The 22,418-nt window shown below is 36.9% G+C and overlaps 1 protein-coding gene across 5 annotated transcripts in view; it reads right to left on the bottom strand.

Moving 5' to 3' along the window:
- The window catches only part of GRV2 (DNAJ heat shock N-terminal domain-containing protein), a 57,130-nt gene extending 39,926 nt beyond the window's left edge, over positions 1–17,204 (bottom strand). For all 5 annotated transcript variants that reach the window (XR_016057732.1, XR_016057731.1, XR_016057730.1 and 2 more), the window contains exons 1-4: positions 15,943–17,204; positions 15,083–15,218; positions 1,294–1,527; positions 984–1,071 (exon numbers count right to left, since the gene is read on the bottom strand). Coding sequence is in view for 2 of the 5 variants with exons in the window: in XM_006848256.4 (XP_006848319.3) it covers positions 984–1,071; positions 1,294–1,527; positions 15,083–15,218; positions 15,943–16,286 (802 nt within the window). In the remaining 3 variants the exon portion in view is untranslated. The remainder of the gene's footprint in view (positions 1–983; positions 1,072–1,293; positions 1,528–15,082; positions 15,219–15,942) is intronic.
- Positions 17,205–22,418: the final 5,214 nt, after the last annotated feature.

Genomic DNA, 22,418 nt, shown 5'->3' on the forward strand with positions numbered 1-22,418 from the left:
TGAATGTTTCTTCTCATTCAAGTCAAAACTAAAACACATTATTATCTTATCCCGAAACTGTATTAGTTACAACCCTTCTTATTCTGCAGCAAATATCCTCTAAGGAAGGGAACTCCAATACAAGCATATGGAAGGAGGGGAAAGTTATGAGCGACTTAATGGAAACAACCAAACTCACCCAGGTCCAATATTTGACCCACAAACTGAATCCTAGAAGAGACCCCTAAACCAGAAAACCCTCACAATGCAAGGAAGTTGTTGCCAAAGGTCATCTCAATTGGATAGTATGAAATTTACACATCCAAGTGAAAACTTGTCTATTATCAACCCCATACCAACATTGTTAAAGGAGAACATTTCCAACCCAAGCACCCATTTAAGTGCACAGTGACCTCAGAATGTCCAGCACAAGACCCCCATGCTGAGCACCAATCTAAGTCTCTAATTAGAGCTCATGTGCCAGATCTTGGTGGAGACGCTTCATGCAAAAGGACAAGTTACTCTATGTTAATTTGCCATCATACAACTTTCAAAGTTACCCTACTTAAGATCATCATTCAGAGAACACAGATATGGATTTCGTGTGACCAACACATAGCTATACTTATTAAGTTCACAAAACAAGTGTTTCCCAACCCATTGGGCCCTAATCTTCAGCAAGTGAGAAATATTCAGCCTGCAAAAATGAGCAAATCACACATGCAAGACAAGTACAAATTCAGGGTGTTTTTTCTTGCATGTGACCATTAAAATTTTGCATGGCTGTTTTGCCAGCATCTAATGACAAACCACCAGAAAGCTATCAGTTATGTATTGCACTGATTAAGATAAGCTGCATCTAAAGTAAGTTGGTTGGTCAATTATATGTCAAAATAAGAAAATACCAAAAAAGCCAAACAAGTCAAACCTGAAAATTAGCTTACAATACAGTAAAGACAAAAAGATAAAAAACAGGCCCAACCACCTGACATTAATTCACCTACCTCGTCGTTTCAAGAACTCCACAGTAGTCAAGGATTGTGAGCTGTCCACAGCTAATGACAATCCAACCATGGATTTTGCAGTTTTTGTCTGTACAAACAATTCATCACACAATCACAAATTTCATGTATCAATGAAGATATAGAAAATTGGAACAACCGATGGACCTATCTGCAAACTACTTAGATAAGCAACAATGTAGATTTTCATATTACAACACTGTACAAGCAATCAAGACAAGAGCATACAACAGAATGGCCTTCCAAAAGCAAGAAGTAGCATGGGATGCCATGAACTTAAAGTCAGTCATACCAGGCTAGCTATAATAGCAGTATTTGTGCTCCCCGAACCAGCTTGAAAAGCTTTAGACTTTCTTCCATATAAGGGGCAAAGAACAAAACCTCTTGCTTCGGTACTTTTCCTTCCATATCCATCAGATAACAGTATTACAGCAGGGGAGTCCATATCTCTAAAGTCCAAGCACCAACGCAAATCTCCACTTCGTCCATCCAGAAGCTCAACTCCAACAACCGTAACTTTCAATTTCTGCACAATCACCACAGTGATACAAGGCTCAGTCCAGAATCATTTCAAAAAAAAAAAAAATCACACCAAAGATTTTGTAAGCCATCTTAGACCACAACCAAGATTTAGTGTGCAAGGATCACCAAATTGATTACCCTAAATGTCTGTTCCCTGTGTGTGCATAGCATCATTAAATACAATATCTATCCGGGAGAAGGAAAAAATATAATCTGGCAGAAAAGCTTGATCTAGTTTCCCATTGAATAATCACTATTACTAACTAATGTTCGGCATCCATTTCATAGGAGAAAAGGATGCAGCAAGAAAGAAATAACTGAAAATTACCCTTCACAGGTAGGATCGACATGCTCCAATCTATTAAACATCTTGTTTTTGGCAGCAATCGTAATATATTACTACAGCTTTCTGCGCACCAGCCCAACCTAACGAACTATCATACTTCTGCTAATTATGCAATTTTCCTCTATAAATAAAACCAATACTGATTAAATTTTGTACAAAAGACAACACAGGAATTTTAATGACCACCAAAAAAGAAAAGGAAACATTTATTTTTTGAGCACGTATAGCATGCTTATTCACCCAAAAAAAAAAAAGCATGTATAGCATGCTCCTGTGGGAGCAGACCATACACTTCCTCCCACATGCCAAAGAGCTACTTAGGAGCATTTTTCCCATTGAAATATTGGGATCTACCTAAGAACTTTTTCTTTTTAAAATGAATTTTAGGTTCTTAAAAACTTAGATCCGACAAGTCAAAAATTGGATGGGCTCTGTCCAATCTTATCGCATCATTTTTTTTTCTAGACACGTATATAATGCATTTGAAATTTTAGCCTTTTTAAGATTAAAGGTTTGTCACCAGGTTGAGGACGTTACATCCCAAAAATTTGGAGTCCTAAAAACATCATCATCATCATCAAAGCCTTTTCCCAACTAATTGAGGTCAGCTACACGAATCATGTTCCGCCATTCTGCTCTATTAAGGGCAACACCCTTAGTGAGGCCACAAGTTCCCATATCTTTTCTCACTACTACCAACCATGTCCTTTTGGGCCTACCCCTTTCCTTTTTACCTGGGCTTGGAACGGGTTAAGGGAAAGCTTAAGGTCCTCACCCTTCTTAGACCATTTGGGGTCCGAAAAACACTTCCCACTAAAACATTGTTATTTTTTTTTTTGAATATTTCCCACTAAATCATTGTTAACTATATATTGAAACAATGTATTGCTTCTTCACTTGTGTGTCTTCCTTGCATGGGGTCCTAAAACCAATCCCTAGATTGGGGTACAACTATGGGAGTAAATGGAAGAAATGCTCCCTCAGGAACCAAGAATTTTAGATTTTTGTTTTGCCCTTTTTGTAGTGAAAAGTTAACATATATGACCAAATAAAGTGCATTAGATCAGGTTGCACCAGGTGCAAAATTCAAAGGACAAAAGGAAGCTTTTTTAAAATTGATTTCATACCCCATACAAGGAAGACACACAAATCAAGAATCCATAGAAGGTCACAATGTTTTATTAATATAAACTGCCATATTATTTTCTTTATTAAGAGGAGAGAACCCTTTTACTCAATCTGAATAATGACAAGGCATAGTATGAACGAACACCAGTGCAGGAGCAGTTTAGGAAGAAGATTACAGGTACAAAGCCCACCCTGGGGCAATTGCATAACTGACCAAAAACCACACACACATGCCATGTTTCATCAAGCATCTCAACCCACGCCATGTGTATTCTCAAAGTCATGTCTCGCAGCACTTTTAGTGCTCCATATGTCTCAAGCATGGTTCCATGACTAGAGCACCTTTGTATTTTCTGCCAAAATGCCAATTCACATCAAGGGCCATTGAGGGTCATATATAGTCAAAGCAAGGAAATCTATGTGGGTTTATCATTAGGTCCTCTATATGCTCAGGGGAGCGTATAGCAACTTCCTCATAATAGGTCCCGATGCATTATTTTGATTACACATACAAAGATACCATCAGTGGCTAGATAGAAACACCCTATAAAGATTTGCAAGGAGGTTTCATTGCATCTTCCTCCCATATGGTCATTGTGCAAACCCTATGCTTTACAAGGACACTTGAAACTCCAAAACGAAGCAGATTTAAGGATGATTCTGAAACAGAAGTTGGATCGTTCCAACCGATGCCCCATCCACCCATCTCATGGCCCCATGGTTGTAGGAGTGGCAACGGGTCGGGTTGGGTAGAGTCCAGAACAGGACCCGGACTCGAAAAAGTATTATGGGACCCAGACAAGGACTTGATTGGACCACACCCAAAATTAAATAAAAATATATATACATTTAAATATTATGTTAATATAGACATGTATTATTTAAATATTCTAACTAAAATATATAGTTGTATTTATTTAAATATTATTAAAATATTACATATTAAGTATTATTTAAATAATATCACTATTCGGGTCGGGTCCACATGGACCCCGGACCCAAACCCGACCCGATAGGTATAATTTTTATCCCATACCCAAACCCAGGTCAGGTCCGTTCATCAGGTCCCTAGTCGGGTCCGGGTCCATTGCCACCCCAACATGGGTGTGAGTCTTAGTTCTGAAGGTCGTTTGGGACTGAAAGATAAGTGATATGCCAAATACTCTAACGCGGATCCAACAGTAGCACCCTAATTGGATTTGCAAACCAGAGGTATAGTTCAATATCAAAGTAGAAGACCCCATACATCACTTAAGCGGTCGGGGGGGTAGGCCGGCACCCAGAACCTGGGCAGCCCAGTAGAAAAAATTTGTTTTTTGGGTTTTGTCTCTCTAAAATAACCTCTAATGGGTTTTAAGTTTCAGATGAACCTAAAACCCACAATTTTGGCCCTTAAGTATTAAAAAAATGGCCAAAAAATACCCTCAAGGAACTACATTTCCGCCCTTGGGTGCGGTGCAGGTCCTGAGCAGCCACCTAGGCAGGTTCAAGCCTAAGCGGCCGCCCAGGTGCTGGGCGGTCCGCTTTTTGAAACACTAATTCTATAGCGCTGTCTCACTCTCCAAGTTTCCTCAATGGGAGTTGAAACAACATATAGCTACCATGGAGCGAGTCCACTATTTTCAGCACCACTTATCTACCAAGATTTGGAGTGATAAGAGGCAATCACAAACAACTCCATCATTTGTGGGTGAAAGTATCCCACCATGCAGGTTCCTCTCAATTGGTAGACATGACAAAAAGAGATATATCTGGAAATAGAAATGTCAGAAATCTCTTAAAAATCGCAAACAAAATGCCAAGAAGGCGTTGTTTCTTTGTTCGCCCATCAAATGAGTTTAAGACAATCAACTATCAATGGGCAATCAACTATCAATGACACTTATCCCCATTCAGAGGAAAGCTTAAGATTTGTTTGCAATAGCATTTTTCATGTGAACTATGTATGTATAACCACAGATGAATTCCATAGCCTTCACATCCACTCAATTCAACCATTTTTTAATGCCATCTTCACCTTTCAATAGTTCTTATTCTTTGGATTTAAAGATAATATATTCCTTCGACGTTTCTAGAAAAACAGACCACCTTGACACAAGGAATAAGCACCTTAACACAAGCAATTTTGGAGAAACCCTAAGGCTTTCACCCACCTAGGGCTCAAGCCTTAGGCTTCTTTTACAAGACAAAGTCTTTCTTATATTAAAGAGAAATACATGAATGACTCTCCTGCCCATCCATGCCCTTATTTATATTAAAAAAATTATTATTTTGGACAATATTTGTCCATACAATTAACTTTTGACCAAAATGTCTTAACTTAAGTATAAATTTCATAATGACAATTTTATCCCTACGAATAGTACCCATAAACAGTACCCGTGAATAGTTCTCATGAAATAAATAAAAAAAACCAGAAAAATCTAGAATCCTAAAAAAACTAAAAACCCTAAAAATAAACCCAAAAAACAAACTATAATATACATCCTTTAAAGTTTGAATAAAAATAAAGAATAAGAACAAATTTTGCCTCCATCATTCTCCCCTAGTTGGAGAAAACTCGCCATCAAGTTTTGAAGTGTGCTAAGATGAAATTACATTAACCCGGCAACATTCCTCAACTAAAATATTGTAAACATGATCTTGGGACTTACGGGGTTACAACATTGATCCAAACACAAAAATTATGCATTGGAACTGAGAAACCCTTGAGGAAAGGGTCACTGTAAGTCGATAGAATATTTTTAATCACATAAACTTGTTGAAATTGCATCACTTGAGCCATGTAACCCTGCTGAATTTGCTTAAGCTCAACTCTAAAACACATCACAAGTGCATCTTTGAGATCAGTGATTAAACCAACAACTTCACCCTCTTCCAAAATATCTTCACCATCAATGTGATCCTTATCATAGATCGGATCTCCTAAGAAATATTGTAGTTCCTCTGAGTATATATCGAAGATTGGTGGTGAATCCCAATCTATAATTTGCTGACTTTCCATACAATCTGTGTCCAAATAAAAAATCTCATCCTCCAAATTGAAAACCCTAGAGTGATATTCCCCACATCTAGGCCTTCTATCGCCATCCTCATCACTCGACCCCATACGTGGAACACAAAAGTGAAAAGGCTTGTAATCGAGATCCTCTTGAGCTGAAAGATCACCGTCTTGCCCACTATTGAGGCTCGGAAACTGCTGCACCAACTGCTGAACTTGCCTTTCAAGTTCCTTAATTTTGTCATCTATTGGATCACGGAGTGGATCTGCAAAAATCCCCCTTCTACAGCCCATTCTCGCTGCCATAGGTTCGTCAAAATCACAAACCCTAGACAAATAATCAACAAAAATTGCTGAAATCTAGAAGATCTAGGTTGTTTTAGCAAAATTTTGGCCAAAATCAGCAAACCCCACTATAACTTCCCTTTTTGCTGTTGACTTAGGGCACCAAAAAAAGTGGTGCTACAGTAACTCCGTATGTGCTATTGTAACTTACATACTGCTACAGTAACTTCCGTACTTGCTACAGAGACTTCTACGTATATCGTTGGCTCTAATACCACTTGATGCAAGGAAATTTGCGGGAACAATAAAATCAACAACAAGCAACTTGACACAAGCAACTTGGAAAAACCCTAAGACTTTCTCCCACCTAAGGCTCAAGCCTTAGACTTCCTTTACAAGACAATCTTTATTTTCTTAAAGAGAAATACATGAATGACTCTCCAGCCCATCCATGCTTTTATTTATATTGAAATATTATTGTTTTGGACAATATTTGTTCATACAATTAACTTTTGACCAAAAGGTCCTAACTTAAGTATAAATTTTGTAATGACAATTTTATCCCTATGAATAGTATCCATGAACAGTACTCATGAATAGTACTTGTGAGTAGTCCTCATGAAATAAATAAAAAAACTATAAAAACCTAGAATCCCTAAAAAAAACTAAAAACCCTAGAAATAAGCCCTAAAAGAAAGCTATAATATAAATCCTTTAAAGTTGAATAAAAATAAAGAATAAGATCAATTTTTCCCTCCATCAGGACACTATGGGCTCCGCTAAGGAAGTTGACCGTAAGTGGTTCCCTTTAAGGTTGTAACCCGGACCAAAGGTGCTGACTACCAGTTACCGAAAGCCGGCCGCAAGGGGCTTCCTTTCCTGGTCAACCGAAGGTGCTGGCTACCAATAAGGAAGCCAATTGAAGATGGCACACACGACACAGCTCTTAGGACTCAATCCACTTATTTCCTTTTTGAATTAGGCCTTTAGCTTAGTATATCATTTAGCTTAATGATAGTAGCATCTCCAAGACCGGCGTTCCCTAAAAGCATGGATTGAGCCCAAAAGCAAGGTGAAGACCTTCACGATCTCCAATATTGCTTTGACTATTCTATGTATTCCCGTGAACGGGATCACCTTTATTATCATAGGTGACTGTCTCTATGTCTCAACGAGACTATTCTACTGCTAATGGTATCGAGGCAGTTCGGCTGCTAACAACAAGTCTTTGATGTTGCGTGTGTAGTCATGTGTGCCGACACAAGGTCAACAGTGGAACCCTGAAAGACTGAACTGGGAGGTGTTTAGGGAGCCACGAGGTTGCCCCATCATAACAATTGACGCAAGGAGAGTTACGGCTCATTGATCCTGATAGCTATTAAAAGGTATACGCATAACATAAGCAGGGAACGAGTGAATGGATAATTCCATTTTGATTAGATGCTCTAACAACATGGGGGCTCTTTCCGTAGAGAATATCTAGGGGCACGAGACTATCTAAGGAACTTGGCAAAATAACCCCGTAACTTCGGGAGAAGGAGTGTCTCCTCACAAAGGGGATCGCAGTGACCAGGCTCGAGCGATTGTTTACCAAAAACATATGTCTCCGCAAAGTCGAAAGACCATGTATGGGGGCTAATGCCTGCCCAATACTAGAAGGTCAAGGAAGTTGGTGACCAGATGACAGAGGAGCCGACAACCGAAGCCCCAATGAACGGCGTCCGTAACTATTACGGTCCTTAGGTAGCGAATTCCTTGTCAGGTAAGATCTGACCCGAAGAGTAACTAAGACTAATTCAGTCGCATTTTCATGTTCCAATTGAACACTTTCCATTTTTTATTTTGTTCAAAGGAGAAGATTAGTCTTTTTACCAAACAGATGCGGATCCAATCACGATCTTACATTCTAATAAGAACAAGAGATCTTTCTCGATTATCTCATTAGCCATTTCCATCATATCAAATATTACGATTTCATCGCCACTCAGGTCTACGACAACTTTTAAGTGAGACTATGTTTGACAAGGAAAGATTTCAGTATTTGAATTTTTTAAGATCTGGGTAAAGACACCACCAATTGTTCATAGTTTTGAAGTACTTATTATCCTGATATGTATTTTCTTGTGTTTGTTTGACCGTTAGCCTGTAATTATGAATTATTTACAATATCTCAAAAATTGAATTTATATGCTCATATGTTTTTATGAGGAGTTTCATTGAACAACTTTCACTTTTGAACCATGACCACACGAGTACCCAATAGTCCCCAACAATCACTACATTCCAATTAATTTAGAAATATGGTTTGCTATAGTCATTTTATTAAGCACTTTACAAGCACATCATAAGTTTTAAGAGGGTGAGCATGTCTAGCATCTCTTCCTTCTCTTTTACAAGCAACACAACCGAATGGAATTCAAGTAGGTAAGATTTGGAAGAGAGAGAAAGAGAGAGAGAATGGATAATGGAATGAAACCTTTTTTTTTGGGGGCCGAGGGTGGGAGGCACGAGAGAGAGACATGCCAGAATAGATTAGTTGTCTGCTCATTGCAAGAACCCTTCTTGCCCTTCTCAGAATCTTTGCTACTACTGAAGTAAGTTCCTTCTTCAAAGAAGCCCTTAGCCCCTAGCAACTTGCCCTGAAGGCTTCTGACCCCCTACCCATCCACTAATGCCATTTCGGCCTCCTCCCTATTTTTTGATGAGCAAATTGGGCTTTGAGACTTGGGTTGCCAATGAGAAGTGGTTTGTTCTACAGCCATCTACTTTCTAGAACTAAAACCTCCTGTTCCATCTGATTACTGCCTCTTTTGGCACCAGTTGCCTCCAATCTTTATCTATCCTAGTTTAAATATTATTTTATCACCACTTTTAGCAGTAGCTGCTGGCCAATCTTTATCAATCCCAGATTAATTATGGCCTCCACCGCTTTGCACCTTCATGGAGGATCTCTTTCCTTTATCCACTGTCATAATGAGGCCTTCTCCAAGTCAAAGTGAGCTTTTTGGTTCATTTGAACCATTGCTTATCATAATGCTTCCACGGCCATTTTGGAAAACGGTTTCTTGTTTTGGAGCCTAATTTTGGTGTAAACTTTTTCCCCCTTGAAGATCATTCTGAAGAATTAGATGGGGGCAAGGGTTGGGAGCTAAAGAGAGAAGAGGGTTGGCTAACACTAAATCCCATCAAATATTACACGAAAAAGTACAATGCCACATGATACAACGTTCCGTATATTAGAAAATTCAAGTCATAGTTGAAACTTTTATAAATTCATATATTAGATAGCTATTTCAACTTTAAAAAATACGATTTGACCCTATAAAACAAGGTTCATAAACTTCTCTAATTAAAATTACATTGGATTCTATATTAACCTAAAATATCAGGATATTAGGGTGCTATCAAACAGGCCGTGATCAATATGATGTTAGTTTTTAAGCAAGACAATGATGCCTATGGACTAAAAGTAATTTGGGTTAAATGGTCACAAGACAAAAAGAAAGATTGTGTGGAGAGGCCAATGTTTTCAAATTCGACTGCCTTGACAGCCCTCGGGGGCCACCGAACCAAAGGGACCTAGGTGAGCGTCCTATTCGGTCTTGTAAAAGGGCGACTGCGCAGGCACCCTAAGGTCCGCCTCGGTGCCTTGCCAACCAAGCGGGCCCCTCAATGCCCTTGCCTGAGGGCAAAAAAGTTCATTTTTCCCCCTATAAAGCGGGGAAAAGGGTTTTGGGATGTATTCAACCCCCCAAAACCTTCTTAGAGAGAAAAACTCAAACAAATATAGACTTGTGAGATTTTTCGAGATTGGAAAATATTTGGTAACTAATTTTGAAATTGAGAAGTACAGAAAACTGACAGTTTTCGAGACTTGAGGTGGTGTCAAAAGAGGTGATTGGCAACAAAAGCTCATGGAATTTTGCCAAGTTCATTTGGGTTTTTGAAAGGTTTAGTCGATTTCAATTTTAAGTTTATGTTTGGCAATATTTGTGGATATTGGGTTTTGATTTGTTTGATTTCAATTTTCGCTCTTTTTTTGTGCCTTTAATGAAGTCTTTGCTTTGGTTTTTTGTTCCCTATTCCGGATTGAGTTAAGTTTTAATTTTAGGGATTGTATACAATGACACCATTTACCTTCAGTACAAGAAGGTCACAATTACTTATAACCATCCAATGTGAAATTTGATAGCTTGGGTGTCACAAACTTCGAGAAAATTTCATTTGAACTTTGAGCTTGGTCAATGGAATAAATGTAGCCGCTCGAAACTCCCCTTTTTTTTATGAGGTTTCTGTGGCAATAACCTTATCTAGTTCATCATTTGCTCTCCCCGAATGGTTGATCGTCAGCCCTATCAGGCAGCCAATCAACCATTTGAGTCTCCAATAAAGTATATCTTTAACCTCACATGTAGAGGTACACTTCCAAGTTCCAAAAGGCAAAGCAAGAGCTCTGCCATATATCTCTATATGGGATTGCTTATGTTACCTCTGCGAGGAGACGACATGGAGTTTAGTCAGTTCAGTGGTCAATATTAATTGTGACCACCTTGTGCCAAAGGTAAATAGTCTCATTGTATATTTATCCTTAAATTTATTGACATTTGATTATGACTGCCATTAGGTTTTGTATTTTTTCATTTTTACTGCCTTTTTTTAATTATTTGATGATATCTTCTTAATATTTGGTATGGTTGTAGTGTCCTTTTTCAATATTTGGGTAATTAGATTTTAATTTTGTTATTTTTCTAGTTTTGATTTTTGTAGACGACTACATATTTATTCTACCAAGGTTCGGGTACTTTATTCAGTAAACATAAAGAATCAATACTTGAGCTTGATTTGTTACATCCTAGACTAAATACTTTAGTTTTGTAAATTAGTAATTAGTAACTATCTTAATACTTGAATGTTGTAAATTGCTAAAACTTTTGTAGCTTGGGTTACTTTATTCAATACTTGGTTTGCGTATCCTGACAACATTTTCTAAAATTGCATTGCTTTATCAATACTTGACTTTTGACTTGTTGCGTTCTAGACTTAAAGGATATGTTTTCAAGATTAGGTTTTGGTAGTTTTGTTCATTTTTCAGGTTTACTGAGTAGGTGGTAATGTCTTCTCTAGGTTCAAATAGACAAGTCAATTTGGGATGTAAATATGGGTCATGTCATGTCCCAATCCCAATGAACAAAATAGGATGGAATGCAATTTTTGTCCCAAGAGCTACAATTCCGGCATTTAATAGAATAAAGAAAACATTTGGCCAGCATTAGAGGGGATGTAGCCCCATGCACACAAGGACCTGCTGAAGCTAGGATAAACATGTTGGACAATTTACAAGCAGGCCACAAGACGAAAGAACAGATCAAGTTCAAGAGAAAATATGATGATATAGTAGCATCGGTGGATACTTTTGGAAAGAAGGAGAAAAGATGATCATGCTGAGGAAGGAGGCTCAAGGAAAGGAGCCTAAAGATTCTTCCCTCCCCCCCCCCCCCCCCCCCTCCCCCCCTTTCTCCCTTTCCTTCCTCCTCTTTCCTTCTCTTTTCTTTGAGATCGTGGCTTGCAAAAAGGGCAAACTACTATACGATGGATGATAAGGATCACGTTTCTAAATTTGTAGCCCATTGGTTTTATCAAGCAAGTGTTTCTTTCAATGCAGCTGCTTGAAGAGCTTCCAAGCTATGATGAAAATAGCGGGGCACTTACAGCCAGGGTTCAAATTCCCTACACCTTATGAGTTCAAGTAGCCTATGCTAAAAAAAGAGGTCAACAGGGATGCATGGGGAAGTTTGGGGTCACCAGAATGACTTACCCTCTGACACTTGGACCTATAAGAGAGGGAGAACTAGCAATATGAACTTTATGGTGAATTGGCCAATAGGGACATGTTTTTGTGGTCAATCGATGCATCTGATAAGATTCATGATGCAGAGTTCATTATCAAGTTCATCAAAAAAAATAAAGAGTTCATTGTCAAGTTAGTAGATTAGTGTGGAAGTGAGAGAGGAATATATGATTCAAGTTCTTACTGATATGGCTAAAGCCAATATGGTGGCTGCTTATTTAATGGTGTTAAAAAGGTATATCACTTTCTGACACCCAACGCGCAGCGCATTGCATTGATCTCATGCTTAAGGGAATAAGCAAGATGAATGCGGTAGAAACAACACCGAAGAAAGCAAGAGCCCTCACAGTTTTAGTACACAGCTTATACATGAGGAGGTTCATAAAAAAGGACCTGGTGAGGCCCAGGGTTCCAAGGTCTGCTACTTGTCATTTGCTATTGTATTCTATTTTGGCCCTACAAGTGAAGCATAGGAGCATGTTTATATCTGAAGAATGGAGCAGGAGCAAGAGCGAGTGGGCCAAGCATCCCAAGGGGAAGAGAGTGGCAAACATTGATTTGTAGTCTCAGTTATGGGATGGGGTTGCTTATACCCTCAAAGCTTTCGAACAATCGGTGAAGGTACCATGCTTGGTGGATAGTGAGAACGAACTACCAATGGGCCATATTTACCATACAATAGAGGTGGCCAAGGAAGGCAGTAAAGAAGCCCTTGGACACAATGAAAACTATGGTCCGATTTTGAAGATTGTGAAAGACAAATGGAATACCCAGATCCAAAAGCGCTTGCATGTAGTGGGTATTATCAACCCTGCTTATTGCTATATGGATCTGTAGATTATATATTGATCTGTAGATTAAGTCTAAGATTTAGATCATGGATGCACTCAACTTGTGCAATGTAAGACTCGATCCTGAACCAGAAGTCCAAGACCAAGAGACAATCGAGCTATATAAGTATAGATTCTCATTAAAGTCACTTGTCATGAACCTAGAGGCAAGGCAGAGGATGAAAACTTACCAAGGTTAGTACAAACCTTACTTTTTTATTGTGAATTTGTTGTTTGAGTACTTATTATAACTTCACTTCAAAATATGCTTATATACTCTTAACTTATTTTCATGTAATGTAGCTTCATGGTGGAGCTCACATGGGGGTAGATCGAGGCACTTGCAGAAGATGGCCCAATGCATTTTAAAATTGACTTGTAGCTCTTTTGGCTGTTCATGCAATTTTAACACATTCGGTGTGGTAATTTCTAAACAATTACACTGTTCATTTGTTCTAGTATTGCAGTACTCCAAGTCCTATCGCTCCTCCTATGCCCAAATAGGGTAGCCCTAAGCCCTTAACTTGTTGCATACATTTTCCAGCTTCTAATCATGCATTTGTGCATTATCCAACAGGTACATACAGAGAACAGAAACATGCTTGAGCAGCAGAAGCTGAACAATCTTGTTTATGTTCAATAAAATCAGGGAAGGAGTGCCATCAAGAGGCACAATCTAACTGACCCAACTTCTGTGCAACACATGGATGAGTTTGGTAAGTGATTGGTAGATGTTGGAGATGAAGAAGTATTTGCTGGAAAGAGCTTGACAAGGAGCCAAGTACCTGAGGCTGTTGGAACCGCATTGAGCCCTAGACAAGCCACCAAAACTCAATCCAAGAGGACGAGGGTGAGGAGAGTAAGGGAAGAAGATAAGGAGGAGGCCGCCCCAATCACTGAGTTGGGAACTTCTGTTCTTTATATGATGATGGATGTGGATTGTGGAGTATGGGCAAGTATGGGCTGACCATGGAATATTGGCATGTTATTGAGAGAATGTTTATGTAACCACTTATTGATCCAAACAATATTACCAATGAATTTTCAGCAAGTTTCAATCTTCTAAAGTTTTAGACTTTTACTAATTTGATTTCAAGTTTCAAACTCATGTATGTGTGTAATTATTTAAAAATATTTTTTTTTCCCCCAAATACTTGATGCTTAAGTTCAATTAAGGGTTTGGGTTGGATAACTAGGCACCCAAGGGGCGACCTCTGGCAGCCTAGGCAGCCAAATCTGCTTCTAAAGCATTGGGGAGATCGACATAAACAAAAACCAGAGGGCAAGAGGGAAGCAATCCTTTCATAAGGAAAAAAATATAGTACACAACAGTTTCATATTTCAAGTAACTTGTTCATTTATTGACTTCAATATAAAAATTCATATCAACAAGCAACTACAATTCAATGTTAAGTTGCATCTATTTTATTGAACATGGAACATTGAGAATCTTTACCATGTATAGAAGATTTTCATGAGCACAAGCAAGCTTCAAAAGAAAATAATTTACATTATAACGGCCATCTACCGTTAAAGTTATAATAATGTTACATAGGTATACTGGTATAGTCATTCCAAGTCCACACATGTTGGAGATAGTTGTTCTTAAATTTCAAAACAGGTTTAACGAGTGGGAATGATTGTGACCTCCATGTACAAAAGATAAATGGTCTTTTTGTAGACAATCCCATTATAATAACTGGTATGAAAGTTAAAAAATCTTCTTCTTTTTTTCTCTAATTTGTGTTGAACATGGAACATTGAGAAACTTTACCATGTATAGAAGATTTTCATGACCTCATATAAAGCAAGATGAACCAAGCAAGCAAGCTTCAACAGAAAATCATTTACATTATAATGGCCATGTGCCGTTTAAGTTGATAATATTGGTACATACTAGTCGTTTTTAAATGCGTCAGAGAAGGAAATTTGGTAATTGTGTACTAGTGGTGATAATGACCCATCGTAACAATTATAATAACTGGTATTAAGTTAAAAATATTTTTTTAACCAGGCGACAAATTAGTACTTAAAACAATAAAAAACCATCTAATTTATCCAGAGAAAGCCAAATAAGCTTAATTATCAACACATTGCTAATGAAAGATGTGAATAACTTACAAAAGGTACCCACTCAGAAGTCCTCCGTTGCAGGTGATGAACAGAAAATTCAGCTAATGCAGGATTCCTATGGTTTTGACTGACATTCCTGGTCAGCCCTGTCCTATGTAATTCAGTCAAAATACTTGCTCTAAACCTGCACCAAGTTTAGATGGGGAAAAAAATGGATTGTGTCAGAATTTGTGGGGCAATTGGTGAAGTTCCGTACAAGTGCAGAGCCCATTAGGCTAATAGTGAGAAAACTCAATCATTTACGTTTTATCTTCCCATTCCTATAATAAGTAAATAAAATCTTTTCCATCATTCATAAAGGCAATAGATGATCATAAGGACAATAGATGCAATAGAATTAGACAACAATGCACATCAACCCAATTACACCAATGAACCAACCATGACAAATATATACAGAACTTCATCACATTAAAACCACATTGATTCAACAATTTCCATTGTTTTGATCAGCACCGATACCCAATTATCAATAGAAAATAACCAAATAACTCAAACAAATAACAAACTAAGTCAAACACACCATACAAAATCACATAAAGTCACTAATTCCCCTTCTTTGATAAGAAGCAACAACCATTTATTAACAAATATGCCCAATAACTCAAACACACATAAAACAGAACAGAAACTCACCAATTCCCATTTTTGGTTAAGCACCAACACCCAATTATCAAATTAAAAAAACTTCAAAAATTCACTTGAACTCCCTAAAATAAAAAAAGCACATAATCAATCAATTCCCCTTTTTCTTATTCACCTATTCCCTTTTCAGATGTACCAATACCCAAAATTCACCATGAACATAAATCGCCAACTTACTCAAACACCACACCCAAAACTCTCACCTCGAAGAGAGCTTGATCGCCTTGTACTTCCCCCGGCCATCTGTCCGAACACTAATAGAGAACTCTTGTGAGTTATCATCACGTCCAAAGACTGGTGCTGCCCCCTCAAAATCACTCGACACATCATAAGAATTCGTCACAACAAGCGTTGAAGGATCAAGCGTTATGATTGCAGTGTTTGAAATACACAGTATGCGCTTATATCGACCCCTCCATGAATGCTTCACCACCATATACCTAGCAAGATACTCGAGCTCTTCAGATGCAGGTGCAGGGCCTGAAGAGGCCTCACTAGAAGAAGGTTGATCAGTTGAAGAAGTGGCATGGCGACTAACAAAGTCCATTTGAGGGAGAAATTGGAGGTAATGGGTTTTCTGAGCATTAGGTCTAAAAAGGAACCAAAAACCAGAGCCCGGCTTTGCCGAGGGGCCACGATGAGACTGATTCGCCCCCAGGGCTGCCGGTTTTTGCAAATTCCTCCAGATTTGTTCCTGAAGCCCTGGTTCTCGAGATAAAACAATGTTGGACAATGGAGGATACAAGATGAAGCCCTAGAATTTGCTCAGAAACCTTAGAGAGTGGTGCTGTGGATTGATGCTGGTAAATAATGAAGAGGCCTTGGGAGGAAGCGATCAGAAAGGCTAGAGAGTGGTAACATGGATTGATACTGGTCAAAATAACGCAAAGGATTTGGGAGGAAACGCTAGCAATTGATCAGAAATCGTTTTGGAGATGGATAATGGAGAAAAGTGAGAGAAAAGCCAGTGACACAAAACCCCAGAGAGCGCTTCACTGGTTATGAATGGAGAGAATTATGGAGAAAACCCCGAAATAAATCAGAAAGCTTAGAGAGCGACCCTGCAGATCCGTACTGATTTAAATTTGGTGGGAATTGAAGAGAGAACCAACAAATTCCTCAAAAAGCCCCGGAAAGTGCTCCTGAAAATCTATACTGGTTAAAATTTTGAGAAAATTGAGTAACAACCGAAGGAATCAATCAGGAACACTAGTGATCAACTCCGAAAAAGAGTACCAGCAAAACAAAATGAAAAACTTAGCAAAAAACAAAGCAATGAATTCATCATAAACCATAGAAATGAATGATCAGAAACTTATACGGAGACCCTAAAAATGGATCAGCCACGAGATGAAGATGGTGTTGAGAGGGAGAGAATTTTAGTATTTTGGTAATAAGGAGTTTTTGGAGAGTCAGAGGCCATGGCCAGAAAGCCACCCTGCTCTGAGTGCTTTACCACTTCGGCGCTAAATGACTAAAATACCCCTAATTATTTGTCTAAATGTTTGGGATGGTAGGAAAATTGTTTCATGCGGCGGTGACCGCATTTCTACATTTGCGGTATACAAAACAATTGAAATTAAGGGTCCAAATGTTTTTTAATCGAATTATTATTTCTAATTTTCAAAATTAACTAGTTTTTCATATTCATGATCTCCATGTTAAAAGAGTACATATCTTTAAAAATTAGGTCAAAAAATCCATCTTAAACATAGATTTTTAAAAGGTGACTCGTTTCTACTGAGACTCACAAAAACTATGTCCAAGATTGTATTTTATGAGATCATTTATTCTTTATACAAGGAGGTCACAATTATTATTAAACATTGGATAAAATATTGAGCATACTAAAGAGTGTCACAACATTTGAGAAATTTTGTTTTGAATAATGTGTTTAGTTAATAACACATTCTCAACCACCCGATTCCACATCTAAGAATCAATATCAATAGTAGTTGACCTCCTAAAAGTAAATGGCCTCATTGTATGAACTTCCTATTTGTTTCTAAGGTGGCTAACGGATTCCTTAAGTTATGGATTTTTAGGCATAAGATGAAGTGATTATATAAGGCTTAGGCTTTATGAAAACAAAATAAAGCCGCACCTCAAATCCTCATCTAGAAAGTACTTTCGACAACGGAAATCTCTATGATGGTTCAAAAATCAATTTACAGCACCGATAATAAAATTAGAATTCAAAAAATAGTACAAATCTTGTGGGTCTGTGAACACTTATTTTTAAAGCAAAATAGATGGTCAAAATAATTTGTTACAATATACACTATTTTTAGAGCTTGAAATCTTAAAACAATTTCACAACCATAATGTTTAAGTTGAGATGATCAATGTAAGGGTTTTCCAATGCTTGACTTGCAAGTTTCGATGAGTTATCAGGTGAAGATTTACTTGTTTTGATATGGTTGCAGCCCTATCAAACCATTTTCATATACAGCCCTAGATCATGTTTATAGGTGAAAATGAACATTATTTTTACTTAGGGGCTTGCCACTATCTTTTCTTTTTTTACCGTGGGGATTTGGCACTATCACCGACCTATTATGTTCGTGGCGATATCACAATGGACATAATAGGTATGTGGCGATCAATTTTTTATGTTAAACTGCAACGAACATAATAGGTTTATTGCAAGGTCAAAAACACTATTCCTTTTTGCCTATAGGCATTAGAAAGTATTTTCTTTTGTGTGTGTGTGTGGGGGCAGATAAGTTATGATTCACAATCCTTCAAAATGAATTGGGAAGGGCTGTGAATTTACAATTCATAACCCTATAATTTACCAACTATGTAGTTTTTTTTAAAAAAATGTTACTTTTTATAATAGGTGCTTCATTTGCAGCATAGAAGTTTTATCCTCCCCTTTGTTCAACTGTCCATTCTGAATGGAGCGCTGAAATCGCCCCAATCACAATGTCACGTCTCTATACTATTTTATTTTTAATATTTTTTCTATAAATTATTTTGACACCAAATTTTGGACATCCATTCCTCTATTAAACTCGCACTAGTGAAAAATATAAAAAATATATTTGCAATAAAATAAAATGACCCTTGAAAGGTTCAAAGGTATTTTGATCATTATATTTTATAGAAAAATTATTTTTAATATTTTTAATAGGTGCGCCCCAATGAGAAGATGACACATTGCAAATTTCATATTCATACAATTTGTATAAAAAAAACTAAAAAAAAAAATCAATGAGTGGCTCTCTTGATCAAAATTGGACGGCTGGATGGTAGGGGGAGGATAGAGCTTTTATGTTGTAAGGGAAACATAGAAACATTTCCCTTTATATTATGTTATTAATCAAGTAAAGGTATTTGTATAAATATCATTAAAAGATAAAAATACTATTTTATTACATAAAAATAAAATTTTACAAATAAAATTTCATGACTCTAATTTTCAAAGCAATATTACATTTTTATAAAAATTTCAAATTTATCATTACTTAATTATTAAGTTATCTATTAAAATAAATTTTTAAACTAAAAGTAATCATTTTTTTATAAATACACTCATCACGACCCATTCTAATATGGGTGCACATGTATAAGGCCAAGGCTCTAAATAATCAAAGTAAAGCACACCTTCAAATAGTGTCGAAAATTATGGGTTTAATACTGAAAATCTTTGTGGTAGCCTTAAAATATATTTTCATCTATAATTATAAAATTTAAAGCCTAAAAATAGTGTAAATCAAGCAATCTATGAAATCTTGAAAATTGACGGTCAAAAAATGTATTACAAGATGCACTATTTTTAAAACTTGAAATCAAATTTTTTTCTCATGTCCATGCATCTTGAAGTTGAGATGATCAATTTGACGATATTTGTGCATCAAAACAACTTCTTGTAGTGAAATTTTTGAGGTGCGCCCTAATTTGATTGTTTAGAGCATCGCACTTATATAATTTTTTTTCGCTCTAATATTAACCTTTTGTATTTTAAGAAGTTGTTATATATATATATATATATATAGACAATGATCTCATGCAACGGTTATATAGTAGTAAAATGCAACTATATTCATATTATATATAATCTACAATTCACAACCCTTCAAATTACAAAGGTTAATGTTATAATGAGTTATGACGAGTGGATTTACAAACTATGTATTTTCTTTTTTTAAAACATTACTTTTTGCATATATTGCTCATCAAGTAAGGGAGTTAGCGTAAATATCACTTAAAAACAAGAAATATTTTTCTCATCTTTATAAAAGGTAAAATTGAAAGTTTTACTAAAGTATAAAAGTATTATATATATAAAGATCCAGAACACTAACTTTCAAAATATTATTGTATCTTTTAAAACATTTCAAATTTATTATTACTTAATGATAAAGTTACATAGTAAAATAATTTTTTAAACAAAAAATAATGATTTTTTTGATAAATACACTCATCACAACTCATTATAACATTTACCTTTGTCTTTTAAAAGGTTATTAACATGATCAAAGTGAAACGGGGAATTCTGTGGGGATGCTTTGCATATGTGCTCCATGCACCTGATGAGAATAAGGGTCGTCACCACCCAATTGGACGACGATAGAGGGACAACAAATTAATTTAATGACAAAATCTCAATGACCCGTGTGGTTAGTCCTATATCAATGACCTTGTGGATCTAACATACTTGTACCTTTTCCAACATACAAGTAATGTTGCCACTGACTGCTTGACCACTGAAAGTTCCAACTCCAAAAGCTAGCTAAAAGTTATAGTTTAATGCAGTACTTCTTTGTTTGATTAGGAAATATATATTAGGAAGTTCTAAATTCTCTTTTTGCCTAAAGTTTTTGTCTTTGTTTAACTTTTTTTCTCACTCATCCCCTCTTTAATTAGTCATTTTTTCTCTCACTCATTTATCCCTATAACTAGGCCCTTTCTCTCTCTAAGTTCCCTCTAATCATGCCTTCCTATCTTTAGCTTCTCTCCAATTGTGCCCTTTCTCTCTCTAACCCCTCTCTCTCTCTTTAAATGAGCTATTTTTCTCTCTCATCCGCTCTGACCATACCCTTTCTACCCCACTCTAACCATGCTATCTCTCCAGTTATATCATTTCTCTCTCTGAATTCTGTCTCTCTAATTGTGCCTCCTCTCTCTAGCGATAACTCATTTTACTATCTAATCATACCCTCTATATATAACGCCCCTCTCTATCTAACTTATCCCGCCCTGATAATGCACCTTGCTCTCTAATTGGGTCATTTATTTCTCTTTCTCTAAGTTATCCATCTCTAATTTGTTGTTTCTCTTTCTAAATTTGCCCTTTCTCTCTCTAACTCATCTCTCTTTAAGCAATCGCTTTTAAGTATGACCTTTGTCGCTCTAATTCTTGTCTCTCTTTAAATATGTCTTTCATCTCTCTAACTCATTTCTCACTCTAGCTATGTCCTTTCTCTCCGACCATATACTCTCTCTCTACCTATTTATACAAATGTCTGTGAGAGAGAGACCATGAAGCTTAATTTATGTGAAGCTTTGTTAGATCATTATGAAGTCTGACATTTATAAATAAGAACTTTCAAACGGGTTATCAAACAAATGATCCAAAACTTCTAGATATTAACAGTTCCAGCTTCTGGGGACATAGAACTTCTAGCTTTCAGGAAATACACGCTCGTGCACATGAAAAGGCGTGTTAATACAGGCAAGTGCACGCAGAATAAGCACAAAGAAAGATGAATGTGAAGCACTAGCATGATTCGTGTAAGTGCGATATGCCTCGGCCGATATGGGCCTAAACAAAGCGCAATTCCGGAAGAGGCCATGGCTCAAGAGAGTTATGGCATTGAAAATAAGCAACAAAGTAGAAAATAACAAATAACAAACAAAAACTCTTTTTTTATTTTTGAAAAGAAAACATCAAAAAGCACATAACCACAAATCAACAAGAACTAGGGCAACTTCCACCGTTAGGAATTTTTCATGAGAGAAGGGTGGTTTAGAGCAAAGAGGAGAGGAGATTTGGAAATGATTTTGAAAAGAACAACACCTAGACTAATCTATGTAAAACAATGCAAGAGAAACAAATTAAGAGGAACCGAAGACAAACTTACTTAGACGTTGGACCCGCACGCCTGGCACCCAGAGTCAATGGCTTGGCTCAAAGTTGAGGTCGATGCGCCAACTTTTTCCGTTCCTTGGAGTTGGCTGGACTGGATTAGAACAATATTGAGGTTGACTTCGTTGCTTGCATGGGCCTAGGGCTCAGTTTGGGTTTCCTAAGGTAGGCCTCTAAGGGTGATCATGGTTTGGAGATTGTTCCAGGTATGAGAATAGGAGTGTGCCTAGGTTCAGTTTACTTGATTCCTAAAGGCATGTTTGGTTGGTGCGTAAATATTTTTTAAAAAAATATATTTACATATATAAACACTTTGCAGGAAAAACTTTTGCAAACTTTCTTTTCACCATACTTGTTAACATGATTAAAAAGCATTGTGTAATGAATTACATATGTTCCCTAACTTGTTTGCTATTTAAATATATTTTATAAATATATTAAATATATTCATGTAATATTTAAAGGGTGCTATTTTTATAGAGCCGATGCTCTAAACAATCAAAGTAAAGCGCACTTTCAAATAGTGTCGAGAAATGTAATTTCAATACTGAAAATCTTTGTGACAGCCTTAAAATATATTTTCAT

Source organism: Amborella trichopoda, chromosome 6 (genome assembly GCF_054954075.1).
Source record: "Amborella trichopoda isolate Santa Cruz 75 chromosome 6, AtrichopodaSantaCruz75HAP2 v2.0, whole genome shotgun sequence".
Lineage (NCBI taxonomy): Eukaryota > Viridiplantae > Streptophyta > Magnoliopsida > Amborellales > Amborellaceae > Amborella > Amborella trichopoda.